The sequence below is a fragment of the Stenella coeruleoalba genome, assembly GCF_951394435.1.
Source record: "Stenella coeruleoalba genome assembly, chromosome: 3".
NCBI classification, from domain to species: domain Eukaryota; kingdom Metazoa; phylum Chordata; class Mammalia; order Artiodactyla; family Delphinidae; genus Stenella; species Stenella coeruleoalba.
Genome location: NC_137148.1, coordinates 42,718,707 through 42,737,008, shown reverse-complemented (window position 1 = coordinate 42,737,008; position 18,302 = coordinate 42,718,707). Strand labels below are relative to the sequence as shown.

Sequence of the window (18,302 nt, the reverse complement as noted above, 5' to 3'; positions counted from 1 at the left end):
TTCTTTGGCAGCCAAATGTTTGCTGAAAATTCCCCTGATGTGAACAATCCCATATAAAGCCCACTCCCTTGGGAATAAGAATATCTGTGGTATTTGTATTTGCAAGGAAAAAAAAATCTGAGTGATTAGCTTTTTTTTTCTTAGATGCCTAACGAAAATGGAGAAAAGAATCATGAAAGGAAGGAGAAATAAATTCTTTTCTATTTATTGATAGACTGTACATAATAATGATAGTAGGTGATACATACACTCTCACCTTATTCTGTAATCTTACTTTGAAAGTGTAACAGTGTTTCAGAGGAGGAAAAGCAAGAGAACTATTAAGGATGAAGTAGCATTGAATTAGCTATTTAAATTTATTCAAACAAATTTATGCTTGAACCTTATAGAGCAGTACTTCTCAGACTGTCAGTGGTGGACAAGGTCTTCTTTGTTGTTGTTGTTTCAATATCAAATCATTTGCAGACTGATACTTTCGTAAAATGCCACATTTTTATTCTAATGTCAAATGTCTTTAAGTTTCCAAACACTTAACTTTCAATTTCTGTACTTAGCTCATTGAAGAATCATAGTTAACAAACAGTTTGTGGATGGACGCCCATCCACAAACCACAATTTGAGTGGCACCCATGTTCAAACGAAGCGAAAAAATTCCATTTTATAAATTTGTATATACTGAATTTGATTTGTAACATTATTATCTTTCTTGGATTAGAATTTTTTAGACAACTTCCCTAGCAGTGACATCCTGTCCTTCATTGCAAGGATATTCCTGCTGTTCCAGATGATGACTGTATATCCACTCCTAGGCTACTTGGCTCGTGTCCAGCTGTTGGGCCATATCTTCGGTGACGTTTATCCTAGGTAAGGGCTCTTCTCTTGACCAGCAAGATGTGCCAAGCAACAAATGACTGTGCAAACAGGTCAGTTTAAAATGTGACTGATCCTTTTGCTATAAAAATTTGCCTAATGAACAATGAAAAACTTGCCTAACACCAAGGATAGATCATTGGTGTTCTTGTCCCAGAAGAGCTTTAAAAATAGAAGCCTCTCCCTTGTCCAGAATGATTTAAAGTTAATTCCTTCCAGTGAATTTATGTTAGCTCTGATACCAGTTATATTTATCTTATGATTTAGTCACTATTAATCTACTCTTTGCCAAGAAGTTAATAGTATGTAGGACCTGTATGGCTAATAAGAAGCAACTCTTTTAATTATTGGTTATTGATATTTACTTGTATATTTAACATTCATGCATTTTTACATAAATGATCATTGTTTAGGTTTGAAGGTGAGATACATAACAAGTTTAAATTCTTATTTGCTTCTGTAACTATTGCCGTAATTTTTAATCTCTTATTGGTAATGGAGGAGTTGTGAGTCCTTTTGAAAATCTGTTCAAAGCTAGTCACCCTCATCCAAGAGAAGTTTCCATATACTGCTTCAGGTTTCCCTGAAACTTCCTTGTGGACCCCTGGTTAACTCCTACTCTTAATTAAGTTTTATTATAGATTCATTCTAGTAAAAAGTACCTAGTCCTGACCTATTTTATTGGGAATAAATGATCTTAAATGAAGAAAACTTTTGGATAAAATTTGAAAAAAATTACATTTACGGTAACCAGCTAAACAAGTGGTCTTAACCAGTTTATTTGAAGTGAACTAATGCAGTCTTTCCCCTCATTTAATAAATAATTAGTTATAAATGTGTAGGTTTAAAAACAAAAAAGCTTTTAAAAGCAGAAATCGAGAGTTACCAGGCTTCTAGCATTGACAATAGCAGCAGCTACAGTTCTCCTATTGGATTTCAGTAAATATTATTCCTATTGTGTTTATACACCCTGCTCTATTTACATTCACCAAAATAAAATAAATACGGAGAAGTAATAGATGAAAAAAATTCTAGGTAAATGCCTTATTCCTGTTTTCTGCCCTTATTTTGCATAATGTTGGCTGTTAGAATGTTTTTTCTTCTTGTAAAAAGTCTGGAATTCCCTTTTGTGTTCACATTACATTTCTTCCCCTGCCACCAAGAAGACATTATCATTTATCCTACAGTTACAAGTACTCTACAGACTGCATACTTTGGAGCATACTTTTTGATTTCAGGACCCCTTTACACTTTTAAGGTTTATTTGAGGACCCCCAGGAACTTTAGCTTATGTGGGTTATATCCATCAATATTTAACATATGAAAAATTAGAACAGAATTTTTTAAATGTTTATTAATTTACTTAAAAAGCAATAATAAAACCATTACTTGTTAACATAAATAACATTTTTGAAAAATAACGATTTCCAAAAAAAACTTTCCTTTTACCTTTCAAAACTGATTAATGACATTAAAACTGATTTAATGGGGGCTTCCCTGGTGGCGCAGTGGTTGAGAGTCCGCCTGCCAATGCAGGGGACACAGGTTCGTGCCCCGGTCTGGGAAGATCCCACATGCGGCGGAGCGGCTGGGCCCGTGAGCCATGGCCGCTGAGCCTGCGCATCCGGAGCCTGTGCTCCACAACGGGAGAGGCCACAACAGTGAGAGGCCCACGTACTGCAAAAAAAAAAAAAAAAAAAAAAACTGATTTAATGTCTGATTTGCTAGTAGATCATTGGATTCTCCTAGCTTCTTCTGCATTCGTTCTGTTGTAATGTGTAATTTTTGTTTAAATATATGAAGAAAATACACCCTCCCAGTTGGAACAAGGAGTACTTTTAATAGCCTTTTCAGATCATTATGGATATTCTTCTTTGATACTATGCCAAACCTTGACAAGTGGTAGTTTTTTAAAAGTTAGTTGAATCTGAAACTCAGTTACATTAAAATCCATTGGTCTATCTTACACTTTGGATCTTTTACCCATGCATGATTTTATAACATCAGGGTTAATCCTTTGGAAAATATTGGTTCAGTGAGTTCTGTAGACCTTCCAAATGTTGACACACTTCATTATGCACACTTCAAAACCCACATTCATTAATATCAAAAGTCTTTAGATATTTATTGGAAAACTGTCGAGCTCTCATGGTGGCAAATACAAGCTCTCCAAAATTCTAGTTTTTGCTCGAAAGCTCAAATGTTATCATTGGCAACACAAACTACCAGTTGCTTTCCTTGAAATGATAAGATCATATCATTCATTTTCAAGAAAATGTCTGTCAAATACCCAAGTCTGAAGAACCATAGTTTATCTGCCTTTCAAGTAAAAATAGCAGTCTTTGGATAAAACGGCAGGGTTGTCCCCCAGCTCAGTTGCACAAGTACTTTCCCTCAAGACAGCCTTTTTACTTCAGTATGCAGCAGATGTGCTTCATTATATACTTGCTATTTGATCATACAGAATATTAAAAAGATGTATGTTCAAAGTATGAGATTTAATAAAACATGATTTTTACTCCTTTATCAAGGACAATTTTTAATAAAACTTTTTTTTTTTTTTGAGAGTGTTTGGCAGTAAAGAATACAGTATAGAATACAGACAAGTGAAGCTGCCTCTATCCATGCTAAGAGGGCAGCAGTTTACCCACCAATGCTTTTGCAAAGCGAGTAATGTTTTGTCTGATTGGAAAATAATTTTTACCTCAGGGCTTTCTGAAAGGGAATTGGGAACTTCCCTGGGGTTCGTGGTTACACTTTGAGAACCACTACTTTGGAAAATACACAAAGTTGATTCCTTTTACAATATAGAAATAACAAAGGCCCAACCAATGTCTCTCTCAAAGCTCTGAAGCAATTTTAAGGTTGGAGTTTCTGGATAAATAGTAAGATCTGGAAGCCTGAATATCTTTGTAATTCATCAAGATGGATGACTAACCACTTATTTGTGTAAATACTTTTCCTTATTTTTAATTCTTTCTGTAATCTTTACCTAGGATTAATTAACCTCTGATAACTTGGGCTCAAAATGTTGCTTTGATGTGTAAATTTGGCTTTTAAGGATCATTTTTGGGGGAAATGGAGTTATTTCTTGAGCATCATATTCCATCTACATTATGTTTATTTGTGTCCAGAATTGATTCCCAAACCTTGAATTGTTAACATCTAGTTCAAGTTATTTAGCAGATATTCTATTCATGGTAAATACTGAATAGCTTTAAATGACTAAATCTGAAAAATAAAAACCTGCCCATTTTGTCTTACCCCTTAATAAAATTTATTTTTCTAATTATAAAAGTAAACACTTTACAAAGAAATATTGTAAAACATACAAAATTTGTTAAATATAGAAACAAAGATTACCCCAAATCCCAAATTATAACACAGTCACTACACCCTTTTCAGTGTATTTCCTTCTGATATTTTTTCAAGTGTTTTCAGATTTTCTTGTGTAGTAAAAATCTAACTAACTTTTCCTCAAGTTGCCTAGATGGATTTTTACCATCTAGGTAACAGTGATTACTTATTTTTAATGTTTTTTAATATATTCCATCAAGTAAATTGTTACCCTGCCATATATCTAGGATGCTTCTGTCTTTTCACAAATATCTTTATGTTAATAGCTTTTTCAATTATTTTCTTATGATTTTCCACCCAAATGGAATTATGTGTCAAAGAATGTGAACCTTGATACACACTACCAGTTTGCTCCTACAAAATTTAACCTATTTATATAATTGCACAAAAGGGCCAGTATCACTGTCCCATCACCAGTATTGAGTACTATTGTTGCCTTCTATTTATGCTGTGATTTTATTGTCAAGTTTAAGACATTCTCATTTTAAGGATGATAATAATGAATTTTATTCTCATATTAATTGTTATAATTTTCCTGTTTTTATATTTTTTCTTCCTCCAAACTCTCTTCTCAACTTTTAGCATTTTCCACGTGTTGATTCTTAATCTAGTTATTGTGGGAGCTGGCGTGCTCATGGCCTGTTTCTACCCAAACATAGGAGGAATCATAAGGTACTGCCTGTAAGGGAACTTTGCCCCTTCATATATTGGTCTTTATTTTTATGCTTTTCCTGTTGTTGTTGTTGTTGTAGTTGTTGTTTTGATATAATTGTATAAAATTCCTGTGAGTATTTAAAACTGGTAACATTCAAATGTAGTTCCCTGGTATCAGTTAAGGTGCTCATTATCTTCCATTTCTGCTTATTCCTGACTCTAGAAGCCCCATTATCCCTTAGCCTTATGTACCTTTCCCCTTCTCTTTTTTGTTTTTCTCATAATTTTCTACTGTATTCCTTTTTCTTTATCCAAAATAAAGTTGTTTTTAATATATAATATATAACTTCTTGGGGTACCTCAAATGTCCCTAATATGTCAAGGCTATGTCCTAACTTTCTTAATCCATTTCTACTCAAGAACATATTTCAGTGTCGATTGTAGTCATAAAGTAAGAGTTCAGATCCCAGATGGCTCTTTCCTTAATATCCTTTCTCCAAATACATTGTGATAGGTTGAGTAGATTGGGAATATATTTGTGACCTCAGATTCTCACGGAAAACTGAAATTTCGAATGATCTGATTTCCTTGACCTGTAGAAAGCAGGACTGAGTCACTTTTTAGAAGACCCTTACCTAAGAAAGTAGCAAGAAACAAAAGGGGAGACTTTTAGCCTGATGCTTATTGAATATAATGGATTTACAAGTTCCCATTAACCTGTTTTCAAGAAAACTAAGTATAGGGAAGGAGAGAAGAAAGTATAGGTTCCTCTGTCATGTGTTTAGGTATTTTTGTTACTATCTTTGATAATTATGCTGAATGCCAAGGAGGCACTCTCAGTCTTAAGCAGATGCTAGCAGTCCTTCAACAACTCAGAATTTATAATTAGTTTATAAAAGATCAAAGGTATGAAGCCTATCTCCAGATGTTTCTGAGGAAGTAGCCATAATCACTGAGATACAGAGGAACTAGGGAGATTTGAGAGATGAATAAAAAACTCTTTGTCAAGCAGATGCTATAAAGATGAACAGGAAATAATATTTTATATTAACTTAGCAAGTAAAATAAGTTTTAAACTCAAATGCTTTATGTCAACAAATGAATCAAAAACAATTTTATTGTAATATCAAACTGAGGAGGATTTAAATTGTACTATATTTACCATAATTGTAAATCAGAAAAACGCAGGATGAATATTAACCCAAAAGCTTTTATTTTGCAGATATTCAGGAGCAGCATGTGGCCTGGCCTTTGTATTCATATATCCATCTCTCATCTATATAATTTCCCTCTACCAAGAAGAGCGTCTAACATGGCCTAAGTTAATCTCTCACATTTTCATCATTATTTTGGGCCTGGCTAACCTAATTGTTCAGTTTTTTATGTGAAATAGTCAACTGTCTTCTCCAGATCTTTCATGGTGTTTTGAACTCTGACAACAGTTCCACATAAACTCACTTGTAAATGCTGTTGTTGCTGTAATTATTAATGTTTTCCTAAGGTAATTTGAAACCAAGGGAAATAGTGGTCCATTAATAAGTAATTCGTGTTAGAATGGGGAAAAGGGCAGTAAGAGTGGTCTTAATCTCTTTACCATTTTCATATTCACTCATCTCTTCATTCTCACTGTCTTTTCTGAGTAGAAATGTATGCCCCTAGGAAAAATCATGCTGGGTTTTGCTTTTAGAGATGTAGGGTGGGTGTGTTTATTCTGGCTACAATAATGATTCTCAGAGTGTCAGAGCAACTATGTTGCCAGATCCCATTTCTGTTTTATGTTTCAGTTATTCACTTTTATTTTATTACTTGCTATATCATTTCTGCAGTTTGCCCAAACCTTTACTGTTTTAGACAGTAAACCAAATACCTCATTCTAAAAAAGAAGTGTCCATGACATCAGTGTTAGTAGAGTGAATTCTTACGTGAGCCCTTAATCTCTGTTTTAAAAAAGAAAGAAGGAAAAAAAAAAAAAAGCAATGTCAGAACAGGCCCCATGGTCATGAAACTTATGTAAAATAAAGGAACTAGGAGAGAATTTGTTGCTATCTGACTCCTCTTTTGTTTCTAATCCAGTTCCAGTTCCCCAAGCCACATTTTGCATAGGAACAAGTATTGTCCTCATAGACCCAGGGGGCTCTTTGGCTTTTTGGACCTCTGAGGATTGCATAGGATGTGATGACAGGACCAGTGGGGAAGAATATAGGAAGCATGGAAGAGAGGGATATATGAGGCGTTAAGGGAATAGAGAGGGGCCAGAAAGAGTGAGGCCTCCTTAAAAGTGTATTCTCTGCTGAGGGTGAAAGTGATTTCTTCAACACAGGAAAGGATTACTTCTATTCAAAGTATGACCTCCAGAAGGAGACCCCCTCAACTTAACTTCTGTAACTGTCAGGGTAGCGGTTAAATCCCCAAAAGAAAAACTATTTGGATCTGAGAAAAGGATTAGGGAATCTGAATTCTTTGATTAACACTCTCTTCTTTTTCTTTCAAACTAAAAGCTAAACCAAAATCTAAATCCATGTCTTTCATGTAATATAGCCTCCATGTTCAGCTGGAAAAGTTAGATTTCTCTAATTTTATGGTAACATTAAACAGTGTATTGTGTTAATACACATCCCAAGATAATGTGTAGATTTGTGTGATTTTCCTTCCTTTGAGAAAGACAGGTGAAATGGTTTTTTAAACCTGGTAAAGAGCCCCAGATTCAAGACCAGCCATTCTTCTTTTTAGCAGAGCTTTCTATCTAGTCCATAGACCCATACCTATACTGATGAACTATATTGCCTAAAGCTCTTTTTTAAAAAGTCTCATTATGAAAATTCTCAAGCATGCACAAAAGTAGAAAAAAATAATATGATAAATCCCCCCATACCCACCCCTACATTTAGTAATTATAAGACTTTGCCACATTGCTCACCTATCCCCCTTTTTTTCTTTTCCACTGAAACATTTTAAAGTCAATCTTAAAGTTATGTCATTTCATCTCTACAAACCTTAATATGCACTTGAACTTAGTTACGTTTATTGAGGGAGACAGTCTCTCTGAAGTTGTTTGTTGTTGTTGTTAGCAGAAACTGCTGGTAGAAATTAGGTAATTAGAAAATGCTGCGTTATGTGTCTGGATCCCGGTGCTAACCTCTCTTAGAACAGGAATATAAGGCGTGGAGAAAATGTATCTCTGTGCTTTTATGACTTGAGGGTTTTGTTCAGTTAGAGACGTAGGAATCAAAAGCCAGACCTTGAGAGATCTTCCAGGCTTAATCCTTGTTTATCTCTAGTTGCCTCCCTTGTCTTTAAAAACTTCAGAGACAAAGTTGCATTGCCTTTTTTCAATGATATACTTGAATGTTTTAACACACAGAAAAGTGATTTGATATATTTTTGTGCATTTAATAATCAAAGTGAATATGAAAATGAATGCATTATTGATTAAACTGAAAAGCAACGTGATATTTGCTTCTTTTTTTTGCGTTATGCGGGCCTCTCACTGTTGTGGCCTCTCCCATTGCGGAGCGCAGGCTCAGCGGCCATGGCTCACGGGCCTAGCCGCTCCGCGGCATGTGGGATCCTCCCGGACCGGGGCACGAACCCGTGTCCCCTGCATTGGCAGGTGGACTCCCAACCACTGCACCACCAGGGAAGCCCGATATTTGCTTTTTGTTTTCTTTAAGAGACTTGCTGATTTAGAATTTCCAAAATCCTATGTTAGACTTATACTGAATGACTTTGCCTCCTTAGGTTTTTCTTCACAAAACCAGCTCCTTTGGCCTATTAATTAGCTTGGTCGGAAAACTCTTTGTGTACGTGTGTCCTGGCTCACAAATTAGAATGATGAGATGAGATCTCATTCTGATCATATTACAATTAATTTTAGACTTTCTTTGCTGTCATCTCTTTGAATTTTCTGATTAAATTTCTTTCACTTTTTGCTCCGATGTGGTTAATCTTATAGTTTCTTTGAATTTAGCTTATTTAACACATAACTGAGGACGTTATAAAATTTAAAATAGCTTGTTTAGAGAGCTCTTCCTTGGAAAGGCTCTGGATGAATATGTGGTATACTAATACTGTGCCAGAAAGGGCAAAGAAATATGCTTTGACATTTGACACCTACGGGTGATCATCCAAAATCAGTTTCATCATCACACCCCAAAAATGTATTGGAATAAAGAATAAATTTACCCACAAAAAGGGACTGTATTAGAGGGAAATGTTCACTTCATTTATGCTAAATATATTTTGCAAATACAATACAGCCACTAAATGCAGAAGCAGAAGAGTTTTTGGTTTCTACTTGGAGTTCATTAGGAGAATTTTTTTATCTGTATTTTGACTTACTCATTTCCATAAATAATTGAATAACTACGATCAGGGAGGGGGAAATTTCCCCCCATCCCTCTTGAGTTCTTTTGGCTGGTCTAATAATTAAATTGACCCAAGACATATTAACGGGAGAAGGAAGCAAAACAAAACAATTTAATTTGCATGTGTAGAATTCTCATAGAAATGGGACCCCCGAAGTGACCAAAGCAAGTTGTTCATATATCATTTTTAGACAAAGAAAGATTTATGAAGATTTAAGTTATGCTAGGGAGCAAACTGATGAAGAAGTAACAACATTTGTTTATAGTATAGCTTTTTAAGCCTTGAGTTCCCTAACTCGGGTGATAAGGACGCTTTGTAGCCTCCTGGTATAGGGAGGATACCTTCACCTGGGAGATTTATTTCTTGCTTTCATGGGGAAGGGGGAAGTCAGAGTGTTTTTTATATCTTTTGTTTCCACCAGCTGTTTCTCAAGTAACTTTAATTCAAAATAATCACTATGCCACTGTGACATATCTTGGGGCAGCCTGTCCTGAGCCCCAGCACTGCCATGTTCGGTACTTTGGAGAAGGCAAATATGTATAAGACATCACTCATATCCTAAAGGAACTTGTGGTCCAGTAAACTACGCCTACAGTTAACTATAATGCAAGGCACTTTCAGACAAAGAGAAACAGATCCCTTCCAGTCAGGCTCCTCAGGGAGGGCAGGTAAACGAAGCTGAGTGGTAAAGCTGCAAGGACACATTTTCAGCCTTCTCCTAATAACTGTCCAAAATTTTAGGTGATTGATACATTCGCCATCAAGTGGGATCTTCTAAAGTGTAATTGCTTTTACTTTGGCAAATTTTCTCTAAGATAAGTTTTATAAGAAGTATTTAACTGCTTCTGTATACTGTTTATTGTTCTCTTTGCATTTTAACACTGCAAGATTCACTTCTGTGAATCTTGGACCGCAAAGTACAATTGGTCAATAGGGGAAATAATCAGTAACACATTGGGCAGTACAAACAGAAAGATTCTATAAGATTTTCTCTCCAAAAATTTGACTTATTTATCTGTATTCAAAACGTCAAATGTTTGGGCTCATTGATGAGAGCAGAAAATATTGATGCTGCTTGTTTTCTTTACAAAGCACTGACCTGTTGCTTTTTAAAATCTGGTCATGGTGATGTGGTGGTGGTTTGTTTTCTCATCCCAATTCGAACGTCCAAAAGAAAATCCAAATCTAGCTGACACCTAAACAATAGAATGTTATATTAGTTTGTTGTCCAAAATGGAACGCGCACAAGGCAGCCTGGCTGGCCCCAGTTTCACAGTCGACTGCCGACTTCACTTCAGATTATGTAAACATGTTTTGCAAAACAGCTCTGACGGGAACCTCATAACCTAAACACTGTTCTCTGAAATGTAATTTGTTGTCTTTTTATATAAAAGAAGAAATTAAATCAAAATTATTTTGAAGAAAAACGAGTCTGGGATTTTGTTTAATTGAACTTTGCCAGGAAATGCCATTGCCTAGTAGCACTGACCCCAGGGTAGAAGGAGACAATCTTTAGCAGGGTCAGACTTCTCAAGTGACTCTGCATGTGTCACATGAGGTCACTCAAGTGACCGATGCATGTCTCACATGCCCTCCCTCATGTTCTAGATCCTAAAAAAAGAAAAAGGTATATGCTTTGTATGTTAACCAAAACCTAAAATGATCATCCCTTTTGGACAATAATACTGTGTAACTTCTCCCTCTAAGAGCATTTCAGAATGAATGTGGCACTTCAGATAAGTGTAGCCCAGTTTCTGGCAAAGAGCTTAGTGTCATAATCTTACAGAGCCATTTAAGGCAATAGAGAGCTCTAATCTTCTGCCTGCCTTAAGTAAAATTCCTTTTTTTCCCCAATGCCATTTTTTTTAATATTTTTCTCAACTCTTCTGCAAAGATAAAATAAGGCTGTGTCTTCTTAAAAGATTAAAAATTCCTCCATTCTCCTTATTCATCTCAGGCCATAAAGTTCAGGGCTGGGATAGGGATTAGAAAGAGCACACTCTGCAGATTTTTCCTCCTTTGGGTCTCTCTTGATATCTCAAGTAATCCAACTGTGTTTGGTTTTAACAGACACTTAATATACACTTGTTTAATCAATCAATTAATGAGGCAGGATTCCACTTTAATGGAAAACAATAATTGCTACTTTTTAAGAGTTTTTCGTTTCTACTTGGAGTTCAGTACCCCCCCCCAAAAAAAAAATGGGCCATTCAGGTTCAGAATTAGTCTCTCGGCCAATTCGGCCAATATTTAAGTACTAACCGGATGCCAGACTCTGTGCTAAGCACAGAGCATCCAGTGGTGAACAAGGTGGATGTGGCCCTGACAGCATCCTTGCCCACCCTCTGAACTCGGGCAGCTGGTCATTTTCCAAGATAAAACAACTTTAATTATAATCACACAAAGTTATGTGGACAAAAACTGAAAGGGGCCACAGAAGAATAAATGTGGGTTACCTGTTGAAGTGATGAGACTCTAAGTGAATCATTTATGTTGTTACTTTATTATCTGCATGACAAGCTTTCTAAAAGGATGTCTGTATTAAAAGAAGGCTTGTAGAAATTTATCTAGACTCAAGCCATGAAGTAAAGGACCAACTTACAAAGAACCTTTGGGATGGGGGATAGAGGTCATTGGTTACAGGGCAGGTCCAAGTTTAGTGGGGCCTGAAGGTATATAATTTGTTCTTCCCTCTTAAGGAAAAACATACAAAATTAGGAAGAACCCCATACAAGTGAGGATCCCTTGCTTTAACGTTTTTTAGCTTTAAGGTAGATCATCCACACAGCTCTGGGGACGGGACTTAGAAGACTGAAGGAGGTGTAATGAAGAAAAGTTTCAGCACTCGAATATGTCAAGCTTTGAGTGCCTCCGCTACCTTTAAGAACTGCAACTTTTACTAGATCTGAGCCTTTACTTCTCAAAGAGTCTAATTGGATTTAGCAAAATAGCATGGGATACAAATTCAGTAATGGTTAATATGGGATCACAATAGGACATTTTTCTTTTTTAGAGAGGTTTTACTTGGGAATAGGTTTTGCAGCAGGGGGGTTTCCTTTTCACTTTACAGAAATAATAGAGTTCAAAGATACTGTTTGTCAAATACCTATTCAATGAACCTTAGAGATGAGGAACATTTTAAGGGCTCTTGATGCAGAAAACAAGCCACCAAGAGCAACATTAGAATAAGGTAACATTTATTTATTCATACTTCACTTTGTCCCAGAAGGGACCTATTTTCACTACAGTAAAGTAAAATCAACTGCATAATTGTCTCTTTTTTTTAGAGACTAAATTAGAACTTTATGACACTCCTTAAGGAGAGGAAACTATTCAAATAATTATACCTTTTATAATTTTATAGTTCTTTGTAGCTTATATTATAGTTCTTTATTGTAGGTAGATAAAGCATAATTCAGTGCAGTAACGTATTGATGATTGTCCTAGAATTGGAAATGCAAATATAGAGTTATCCTTCCCAGTGCTGCTAGAATTCTCTTAATGTAACATGAACCTGATTATATCCCTCCTCTGTAAAATCCTTCAGTGCCCCAATAGAAAAATGGGCAAGGGCCTTTGTAACAGACAGCTCTCAGAGGAACAACTGCAAGTTAACATGAAGATTTAAAAAGTTCAGAGTCGAAATACTGATCTGTGCTAACGAATAAACCTCAAAAACATGAAAGTGAAGGAAGCTACATGCAAAAGACTAACAGTCCCATTCATATGAAATGTCTAGAAAGGGCAAATTTATAGGAACAGAAAGCGAAATAGTTGCCTGTGTCTGGGGGTGGGAGCAGGGACTCACTGTATATGGCCATGTGGAGGAGATTTTCTAGGGTGATAGAAATGTTCTAAAAGTGGGTTGTGGTAATAGTTGCACAACTATATAATTACTAAAATCATTGAATTGTACACTTACATTGAATTTTATGAAGTGTAAATTATCCCTTGAAGCAGTTTTTTAAAAAGTTCAACCTCAGTAGAAAAGTAATTTAAAATGCTTTCTACTTGTCGAATACTAAAATAATAGTAACTATTATTATTATTATACACTGACAAAGGTATGGGAATGAACACTCATACACAAGTGGTTGGTGTAAAAGTGGGTGTAAACTTTCTGAAGGTAATTTGACAACATGCATCAAAGCCTCAAAATGCTCATATACTTTGACTCACTTCCAGATGTATGTCCTAATTGGAAGGTGTGGATATATAAACACAAAGAGATATTTATCTCTTTACTATTTGTAATGGAAAAATTAGAAACAACCTAAATGTCCAACAATAGGAGATAAATTATAGAATACCCATCAATAGAATACTCTTTAGCTATTTAAAATGATGATGCAGATGCCTATATGTAATAAGTGTCAAAAAGATGTTTATAAATATAAGTAAAGAGAGTACAATTATGTATAGAATTTAAAATATTTGTGTATATATATGTATATATTGGAAGTTTATATAACAAATATGAATATTGGGCATCTCTGGGTATTAGGACTATTGGGTGTTTCTTTTCTCATTTGTTTATCTGTATTTTCTAAAGTTTTTAAATGTCATGTTTTATGAAAAAAAAGCAATAAAATTTTTTTTTCTTAAAAAAGAAAATATCTTTCACTGACTTCTCATGACTTTAACTATAAGGATCGCTTTTGATGATATAACAAAATCCTTTGGACCCTCACACAGTAGTACTTCTGTTTTTAGTATTTATTGATTTATAAAAATAATGACCAAAAGCTACTATAACTCTTATACCACTTATACATAGCTTTGAATATATTCTTAAAGTATCTACAAACATTTAAACAAGCACCCGCCACCCCCTGCATACACACACACACACACACACACACACACAAACACACACACACACACACCTTTTAGACCTATTTATTTAGTCTGCATTATAAACTTTGAAACAATTCTGTGGTCTGCAGGTTGGGAAGGACCAACCTAGAGAATAAAATAGAAATGCTTTAGCATGGTAAACAAGGCTTTTTATTACAATCTTTATACCTTTCGAACCTCACACCAGTTCATACAAAACTACTAATTCTCTCTTATTCCATCTGCTTTTGTACATGCTGTGCCCTGAGCCTGACGTGCCCTTTTCCTTTTGTACACTTGACAAATGTTTATGTTTCAGGAGGTTGCTTGGAAATCAGCCTTAACTGCCTCCCAAATAGTTTAGGTGCCCCCTTTTCTGTGCTGTCCACTTCACACATGCTTTTATTGTAGCATTTATCACATTGTATTGTAATTACTGGCTGTGTATATTTCACCATCCAGAGGAGGAAGTTCACCTTTGTACCCACTGCTTCTAGCACATTGTCTACAATAGAAGAGGTGCCTGCAATCTTAGTTGAATGAGTGCACAGAGAAAGACCCAGTCCTTGCCCTTAAGGCACTCGTAGTCTAGTTAGGGAGACATGCCTGTCTAATATATGATTAGTCCTATAATAAAAGATGTGAATGAGCACACAGAAGACTTAGTGATTAATTTTGACTTGGTAATTAGGAATTGCTTTCCAGAATAGGGTCCATTTGAATTAAACTTATTTTGACAAGTTGCAGAAAGGAGGAATAAAAGCCTTGAGTCCCTTGTTACACTTTAGAAATTCATTTTGTAGAAAAATGGAAATGACTCACCAGCTACTCCCTGAACTTCCAGCTCTCCAGCTATCCTCAGCCCTAGCTAAGCCTGATTCCCACTGCCCCAGCTTCCCTTTCCTCTCATCTCATTGTCAAAAATCACTGACAGTAAATTTCCTTTTTAGGATGCTGAGTTGGCACTCTAATCTGGCAAAGAGTTTGCTTACCTGGTCAGACACATGTTTGGGTGGTAAGAAAAAGTGCTATGTGAGGGCATGGGAGAACTGATTTCTAATCCTGGCTTGGCCATAGACTCACTGAATAGACTAGCTTTATGACACGTTCACACTTCTTGGCCTTCAGTTTCTTCTTTGGCACAATGGAGGGAGGTAGAATAATTATACCTCTTTTACCTAATTTATATAATTATTTAGAAGAATATATAACACTATGTAAAAACACCTTATTAAGCTGTGATACACTGTACAAATGCTCAGTCTGGGGATTATATCATTACATTCCTGAAAACACTTCATGGAATTGGCCAGACTCCTCCTATTGAGGGGCTGTACAGCTTAAGAAGAGAAGCATGGCAGTGGGTTGGGAAAAGAAATCTTGTACAGTCAGGTGAATGGTTTTCAAGTGAGTGTGGGTGATAAAACATCTGGAAATCATGGAAACACAGAATATTGATGCATTTAATTACATCATGCAAATCAGGACTATTTAGTCCTAGTTAGTCCTGACTTTTCTGGCAAAACCATGATTATGTTATATGTATACAAATAAAAAGTAAAGGAGATAACCTACTCCTCAGCTCTTTCCTCAGTCTAAGCTCAAAGTAGGCTTACTTGAGCCCTCTACTCACTGTAGTAGTCAGGGTTCTCAGAAAAATAGAACCAATAGGAGACAGGTAGATAGATGATAAATAAATAGATAGATAGATAGATAGATGGATAGGAAGGTATCTTAAAGAATTGATTTACGTGATTGTAGAGGCTGGTAAGTCCAAAATCTGCAGGGCAGGCTGGCAGGCTAGAGACCCAGGAAAGAGCTGACGTTACAGGCAGTCTGCAGGCAGAATTTCCTCTTCCTCAGGGGATGTCAGTCTTTCTCTTAAGGCCTTCAACTGATTGGATGAGGCCCACCCACATTATGGAGAGTGATCTGCTTTACTCAGAGTCTATTGATTTCAGTGTTTATCTCATCTTAAAAGGAACTTCAGAGCAACATCCAGCCATGTTTGACCAAATAATGTGATACCACAGCCTAGCCAATATGACACAAAATTAACCATCATACTCACCAACTTTTAAATCACAGCAGCAGGTTGCAAAGGGTTTCCCCCTCCCTTCCTTATCAGTTTTCCAGGAATTTCTTAAGGCTGAATGTCCAATGGCAATGCTGGGTGTACCGTGTTAGGAGATAGCATGTCATGTGATAGCAGGTCCAGCAGACAGCAGCTCTGAAACACTGAGAGATGAGGCCCAACTGGGACAGCTTGCAGGGACAAGCCAGTCCTGGGGCCAGAAGTGAGAGGCAGAAAGGGATCCTCTGGTCAGGCCATTGCTCAAGGCCCAGCAGCAAACAGTGCCCTCACAAAGCAGTTCTAATCCTATCCATTGGGCCCAGCACCTCCCAGGTCACAGACTGAGCCCAAAAGACAGCGTCAGGTTAAGTTTGAATGACAAACTTAGCCTGATGCTGGTGAAACACTCGGAGGCTGTCTTTAATTACAGTTGACTTTGTTCTCTTTTTTTCACATTTACAGGTTGTTCTAAGGTTTTCTTTAATTGTGTATCATGCAAAGGCCAAGTCTAAATCATCTCCGACAGCCCTGCTGCTCTGAATCCTGATTCGAAATCTTGGTGAAGGTGTATTTTGTTGTTTCTCTAAGTCCTTCTCAAGTAGTTCTCTTGGTTCCTTTGTTTCTGATGACCTTTTGTCTAGTACCTGGAGCATATTAATGCTCTATGGTTAATCAGATTTAGACTGCTGCAGGAATTGTGTTGTTTAGTTTATCAAGTTAACTCAAGGGGATTCTCTGCGGAAAAAAAAGCTAAGGTTCGCAGAGGTTCCCGTAGTTCTCAACCCTGACCGACTTCACTGGGCTCAATACTGTACCAAAAGCAGCCAAACCTATTTCCCCAGCACTACTCAACAGTTTGGAAATTGCCAGTTGTTACTCTCTAAGTGTTTTGGTTACTGCTTTATCCTTAACACCTGTTACTTTGTCACACGGCAGATGGATGCTCAGGAAATACTTGTTGATGGAATGAACAAGATACCTGGTAGAATAATTTGTTGTAACAAATCAAACTACAAACAAAATAGAAGAAAGTATGAGTGAATGCTTCTCTTGGCTGTGTATGGATAGAAACTATCTTATGTTTACGAGCCATGGAGGAAATCATCTGGAAAAAAAGGTGTAGATTTGATTACATAAAACTGTTAAACTTGGGGCTTCCCTGGTGGCGCAGTGGTTGAGAGTCCGCCTGCCGATGCAGGGGACATGGGTTCGTGCCCTGGTCCGGGAGGATCCCACATGCCGTGGAGCGGCTAGGCCCGTGAGCCATGGCTGCTGAGCCTGCGCGTCCAGAGCCTGTGCTCCACAACAGGGGAGGCCATGGCAGTAAGAGGCCCACGTACCGCAAAAAAAACCCAAAAAAACCCTGTTAAACTCTACAGATCAAAAAATTATAAGCTACATTTAAAAAGAAATATCAAACTGAGAAAATATTGGCTACATATATGGCATATCAATGTGAAAGTAAATAAGGGGGAGAAATCTAAGATTCTAGTTCAAAAATGGGAAGAACATCAAAACAGACAATTCACAAAAGAGGAAGTACAAATGACTAACAGTCATAAAATAATAAAAACCATTTTCTAACAACTACTATTAAGAAAAAGAAAAAAAAAATCAGTGCTCATTACTGACTAGGGTACTCTAGTTGGGCACACTCCTTCATATTTGCTCTTGATCATCAAAGCCAAGATTTTAAAACTTAAAGCCAGGCATTGAATCAGTTTCTTTCTCTGCATTTTAGCTGTTTAGACACTACCTTAGGAGCAGTACAAAACAAAAGCCCTGGGACTTCCCTGGTGGTCCAGTGGTCAAGAATCCGCCTTCCAATGAAGGGGACTAGGGTTCAATCCCTGGTCGGGGAACTAAGATCCTACATGCCTCAGAGCAACTAAGCCCGCGCGCCACAACTACTGAGCTCTCACGCCTCAATGAGAGAGCCTGTGTGCTGCAAACTACAGAGCCCATGCGCCCTGGAGCCCACGCGCCACAACTACTGAGCTCTCACGCCTCAATGAGTGAGCCTGTGTGCTGCAAACTACAGAGCCCATGCGCCCTGGAGCCCGCGCGCCACAACTAGAAAAGAGAAAACCCGCGAGCCACGACTAGAGAGAAGCCCACGCACCACAACGAAGAGCCCGCCTGCCGT

The 18,302-nt window shown here is 37.0% G+C and overlaps 1 protein-coding gene across 20 annotated transcripts in view; it reads left to right on the top strand.

Annotated features, from left to right (window-relative positions):
* Positions 1-17,128, top strand: part of SLC38A9 (solute carrier family 38 member 9) — a 108,397-nt gene extending 91,269 nt beyond the window's left edge. For 3 of the 20 annotated variants that reach the window (XM_079916146.1, XM_079916145.1, XM_079916144.1), the window contains 3 exons: positions 716-864; positions 4,810-4,899; positions 6,104-11,384. In XM_079916146.1, coding sequence (XP_079772272.1) covers positions 716-864; positions 4,810-4,899; positions 6,104-6,269 — 405 coding nt within the window. In that variant the 3' untranslated portion in view covers positions 6,270-11,384. The other 17 variants (XM_079916150.1, XM_079916151.1, XM_079916149.1 and 14 more) reach the window with 14 other exon arrangements.
* Positions 17,129-18,302: the final 1,174 nt, after the last annotated feature.